A 6,000-nucleotide genomic window follows, 5' to 3' on the forward strand; every position below is an offset into this window, starting at 1 on the left:
ACCAGGAAGGCCCCTCTTCTGATGCTTCTTCTGTTCACTTTCCTTTGGGATGTGCTGATGTTACATATTGTATAAGTAAGTATACCAATTGTTCCCGTAAACTGTTAGTTTTCTTATATTTGCATCACAGATATGTTTTGGGCTGTGTAATATTCTTTGCTGATATTTTTAAATTCTATTCCTATTGGAATATCTATTTATTTTAGATTTATATTATTTATTTATGCATACAAGAGCTAGGGTATCGGCCAGAGGTATGGAGGGGGTGAGAGGATTCACCAGAGACAGAGTGGGGAGCAGAACAGGCAGATTTACTGAAATTCACTGCTGAGGGGCGCAATGGGCAAGACAGGAGAGGTCTGCTATACCATGTGGGTAGCTCCCTGGCCAGGGATCGAACTTGTACTGCAATGGCTTCCCATAGCTTCCTTGTGCCATTAGGAAGGTCCTATTGGAATATTTAAACTTTTTATAGTGTTTCATTTATATTTGATTCTTTCTAATAAAGAGTTCTTCAGAGCTTTTTGCATTTTTAAAGTGATGTCTTTAGGCTGACTTTCCAGAAGTTGGATTATTGAATCAAAAGATATTTTTTAAAAAATCTTTAAAATCCTTGCCATTTCTGTCAAGAATCACTTTCCGTCAAATTGCTTTCTGAAAAGATTTCTAACTGGCTGAATACAGAGTATCATCCTTTTAAAAATCTGTTTTATTTTTTGTTAAAAAAGGGCTAAACTTCTTTGACAAACTGTTGCAGACATTTTGATAAGCTCAAGTGTCCCATTCAGACAGACTTACCCACAAGACATCTACTCTCCCAAGAACAAAAAGGGTGATGGCACAAATCCAGGCAGGCCTCTCACTCCTGTAAAAGTGGTTTTGGATTTGTCAAAGGGTTCCTTCTCCTGTCAGGCTGGCGTGGAGACGCCCTTGACAGCCATGCTGGGTCAGCTCCATATTGATAACTTTTAACTTGTCAGCTCCTGGCCAGTGTCCAAATGAGCTTTTCACGGAGTACAGAATCTCAGATGCACGAAATACTTTGTCTTTTTAAATACTGAAAAACGTAACTATTGAAAAACGTAAAAAAGTGGTACTGACAGATGGTTGGTGGAAAAAAACTTTATCTCAAATTCAGTTCCGGTGGCTAGCCCTCTCCCCAGTGAATCTCTTCAGCACCTACTATGTGCTAAGACTCTCTCAACTCAATATGTCTGGGGCTAGATTTCAAAACTCATGAAAAGAAAAAGTCATCTTACAAACCCAATTTTGTTGTTTTAAGCCATATTAAAAATTGCATCAACTGGGGCCTCCCTGGTGGGGTAAGGGGTTAAGCACAGCACTCTGGAGCTATCCACAGCCTTTGCAGCATGAGTTCGATCCATGGCTGGCCAAGGAGCTACCCCCATGGCACAGCAGACCTCTCCTGTCACACCCGCTGCTCCCCTCAGGAGTGGATTTCAGTACAACTGCCTGTTCTGCTCCCCACTCTGTCTCTGGTGAATCCTCTCACCCCCCACACCTCTGGCCTGTACCCCAGTTCTTGTATGCATAAATAAATAAATCTTTAAAAAAAAACTTGCATCAACTGTTTAATTCATGTTAAAATTGACCTTAAGATTCAACCACCACATGCTTAAAAATCTTGTTAAAATTCACATCTTAGAGAGCTTTCCATGTTTGGTAACCATTTGCGTTTCTTTAAAAAATGTCCTTCATCCAAAAATGTATAAAGATCTTGAGATCAAGAAATAATCTTTTGGATCAAGTGAACTTTTTCTTTGCTCTTGTAGCCAAGGAGACACTGCCCGACTTGGTTTCCATTATCCCTGACACCGCCCCACGGACAGAGCTCCTTATCGAGACCACAGCCTCCGCCTGCTACACCCTGACCAACATCATCCAGAACAGCTACCAGAATGCGCGGGACCTTCTGAACACGGGGGGCCTGCAGAAGATCATGGCCATCAGTGCCGGCGACAGGTAAGCCCCTCACATCTGCCCAGTCCCACCACCTCTGCCCAGCGTGGGTCATCTGGTCATGAGGTCTCAATTCAGTAAGTGGAATGCTGGGCAACCAGGCAGTGAGGGGGTGCTCCAGGCTGTAGCTGCCCTCCCCCCTCTGAGCCCAACACCCCCAAGCCCCTCAGCCCACCCAGCAGTGCTGTTAGCCTTCCCACCCCAGCTGGGCAGTGAGAGCAGCAGTACACAGGCCAGGGGAGGGCAAGGCCTGTGCGCAGGGGGCCCCTTCTCCACCCGGAGTCTATGGGGCCTGTGCCCTCCCTGGTGGCTCCAAGCAGCAGCGTGACCCTGTGGGAAGTGGGAGCCAGCCTAGCAGGGACTTGGCGCTTCCTCATCCCTGTCCTCACCTCTCACCTCATGCTCCCCCTTGAGAACAGGTTAATGCCTAAGTGTGGGGTAAATGAATTAATCAGGCTTTTTACACCGTTAGTCATTGTGACTCTCACGTGCAGGCACGCCTACCTGGAATGTGTGTTTGTGTGCATGAGTGTAAATGTGCACACCTGAGCCTGGAGGCAGGAATAAAAGGGCTCATTGCTCAGATGACACTACTAGGACAGAGGAGAGTCTGTTCCCTTGTTAGGGGGGAAGGATGTCCTGCGCAAACTTCAGAGCATTAAAGGCCTGTAGAAATCTACCAAAACCTCCAAAATTACCTTCAGCTGTAAGAACTGAAGATGAACCTGCCTGGCTGGGGTGGTTGTGAAACACTAAGTCACCCTTTGTCCCTGTTTCTGGGCCTTCACATTTCCCTCATTAAAATAAAAAATAAAATAATTAATAATTAAAAGAAAAGAAGGTGGGGGGAGCATGGAAGAGAATGAAAACCTTTATAACTAAATGACTGCTACTGTTTAGAATGGGGCCCAAAGGGGCATAAGGATTCCTCTCTTTTTATATATGTCTGAATTGTTACTTTTGTAAATAGCAAAATAAAAAAGCACTGCTGTGAAGCCGGTTCTGATGACAAGGTGATCTCTGCCCACCTGCAGCTGACAGCTGTGCTCAGCCACACCAGGCACCCTGGGTGAAGGCCCACTTCCGCCCCTACCCCTATCATGGCCTGCAGCCCCTCCTGGCAGCAACCAAGGCAGGAAGCCACATCCAGAGTCACATCCTAAAAAGGGCTTTGGCCTCAGTCACCTGCCCAGGAGCAGGCCCGCTTTCCCAAGGCCTACGGGTACAGCTGCTCTGCCTTTGTGGAAAAATGAATCATCGTTACAGACAGGAGTGGCTGTTCCGAGCCTTCACCTGGGCTTCTGCGCAGGTCTGCCTGAGACCCTGCACCCCAGTTGTTTAGTGTTGGGGCAGAGCAGCAGTGCCCGGTGAGGTCCAGGGAGGGCCCGTGGCCACTGAGTGGGTCCGCCACACCGTCTCCTGGCAAAGTTCACAAGGAGTCTCTGCTCCTTGTGGCCACTGAGCTTCCCCCACTCAAGGGTAACAGGGAAACCTGGGAAGCAGCACTGCAGCACAGTCTCTGCCCACCTGAGTTCCCAGCGTCCAACAACTGGCTTGTAAAAGGCCTGCATGAGCATAGAGCCTTGCGACGTTGAGACCCATCCCTTTCGTGGGTTTCTCAGAACCTTGAAGAGGGAGTTAATGTGTTGGGGTTCAGTGACCACAGCTGACCTGCCTAAGGTTATGATGCAATTTCAAAAAATATTAAAAAGTAAATCTATGAATACAAATGTTAAAAAGAAAATCATTGAAAAACACATTTTTAAAATATGTCCTCTCAAGGGAACCCAAAACAAGAAATGATTTTTTAAAGATTTATTTTATTTATGTATTTATTTATTTTTTTAAAGTTTCAGGTAGTTCTTTTTTTTTTTTTTCAAGATTTATTTATTTTATTTTTTTATACAAGAACCAGGGTACAGGTCAGATGTGCGGGAGATTGAGAGGATTCACCAGAGACATAGCAGGCAACAGAATAGGCAGACTGACAAATACACTGCTGAGGGGAGCTGCGGGCGTGACAGGAGAGGTCTGCTGTGTCATGTGGGACCCTCACCGGCCGGCCAGGATCAAACTGGCACTGCAGAGGCTGCGGGACAGCTTCACAGCACTGTGCTCAATCGCCTGTGCCATCAGGGGAGGCCCAAGATTTATTTTATTTATTAATGCATACAAGAACTGGGATGTAGGCCAGAGGTATGGGGTGGGGTGAGAGGATTCACCACAGACAGAGTGGGGAGCAGAACAGGTGGATCTACTGAAATCCACTGCTGAGGGGAGCAACAGGCGAGACAGGAGAGGTCTGCTGCACCATGTGGGTCACCTCCCTGGCCGGGGATCAAACTCGTGCTGCAGTGGCTGAGTTAGCTTCATAGTGCCAAGACCTAATCCCTTGCACCACCAGGGAGGCCCGAGAAATATAATTTAATGAGAAATTTTGTGAGGGAGGAAGAAAAAGGACAACGAAACAACCATGAAGTTTTCTGTGTATGATGTAATAAATGCTGATCACAAGGTCACATGACTTGACTTACTCTCCGAGAGACTGGGAGGATTTTAGCTCTTCGGCGAGCCCAGCTTGTGGCTCTCCACACAGCTCTGCTCTCTTCTCGGTGCGCATCTACACACTGCTGTTTATCGGAAAAATAAGGTCTTTGCTTTTTATTTCTCATATTTAATAATTTTTATTGATAAAAATTTTTCATTTTCTTACATCATAGTTCATTTTTGTACAATATTTGATTTCTCCCTTCAGGTGTAGTCCCCATAAATCTCCCACCACCACATCACCCATCTCCCACCACCACATCACCCATGACCATCACCATAGTTCCTTGTGCGTGTCCCTCTCCTGTTTTGGCCCCTTTCCCACCCTCTCCCCTGCTGTAGGCCTCAGATTATGGTTATCTGCAAGTTTTGTCTTTTTTTTTTTTCCGGCCCTTTGTTTAGTTCCTCTATATTCCTCCTATAAGTGAGACCATCCGATATTTTTTATTCTCCTGACTTATTTCCCTGAGCATGATCTTTGCTTCGTTGTTAAAAGAAAAAATTCACCTGTGTGCTAATCCAGGTGATGGAGGGCAAAGATCTAAGAAAAAGGTCCACAGCCGGAAGGAGGGCATTCAGGATGAACACAAAAGCAGGCCATCTGGGCATCCGCCAAGAGTCAAATTCCGGGATGCCTTGGATTCGTAACAGGAGCCCGTTTTCCATTTGCTCCCTAGGAAAACATGAAGAAGCTTTGAAACGATCTTAACAAAGAGTCCCATGAAAGTTGACCTGTGGAGCCTGTCCATGCAGGGTGCTGGCAGTAGCCTTAGACCTTCCCACTCAGCTCAGAATAACCTCTTCTCCTTTCCAGCTACGCCGCCAGCAAGGCCAGCAAGGCCGCCTCCGTGCTCCTGTACTCTCTATGGACGCACACGGAGCTGCACAACACATTCAAAAAGGTAAGGATGCCAACCACCTGTCCAGGGGTGGGCTGCTACAGGCAGGGCTAGGGGTGCTGGTCTGCTTGGCTCATGCTGGTGTGACGTCACTTAATGTGCATTTCTTGGGTGAAAATGTTACCTTTCACGTTTCTGTTTGCTTACTTCAAAGGCTCAGTTTAAGAAGACAGATTTTGTCAACAGCAGGACTGCCAAAGCCTACCACTCCCTGAAAGACTGAGGCATGTGCCCCCAATACCAGCCGCACTGTTCTCAGCCACCAAAAAAATCCCGCCGGAAAATACCTATTTTTCTATGACCCAGCCCAAGAAACGTCAAGATAGCCCTGTTCTTTTCTTGCCTGTTGGCATAGTCCCTGGAATCCAGAAAACAGATTGTCAGAATATAATTTTATCAGACTTCCAGAAGACATTTGCATGTCTGCACCAGCCGTGACACAGGCCATGGGCCTGATTTCACTTCCTACAAATGGTCTCTGTGGCCGGGACAATGGCAATGGGACTCTTGGAAGCAAAGTGTAAATCACATGGAATGGTCACGGACGGAGCCAGCCAGGATGAGAGCTATCCCA

At 46.6% G+C, this 6,000-nt stretch overlaps 1 protein-coding gene across 1 annotated transcript in view; it reads left to right on the top strand.

Annotated features, from left to right (window-relative positions):
* PKP2 (plakophilin 2) overlaps window positions 1-5,649 on the top strand; it is a gene marked incomplete at its 3' end in the record, with an annotated part of 55,766 nt that extends 50,117 nt beyond the window's left edge. The window contains exons 11-13 of the mRNA XM_084255992.1: window positions 1,794-1,983; window positions 5,342-5,429; window positions 5,581-5,649. Coding sequence (XP_084112118.1) covers window positions 1,794-1,983; window positions 5,342-5,429; window positions 5,581-5,649 — 347 coding nt within the window. The remainder of the gene's footprint in view (window positions 1-1,793; window positions 1,984-5,341; window positions 5,430-5,580) is intronic.
* Window positions 5,650-6,000: the final 351 nt, after the last annotated feature.

Source organism: Talpa europaea, assembly GCF_964194135.1.
Source record: "Talpa europaea genome assembly, chromosome: 15".
Lineage (NCBI taxonomy): Eukaryota > Metazoa > Chordata > Mammalia > Eulipotyphla > Talpidae > Talpa > Talpa europaea.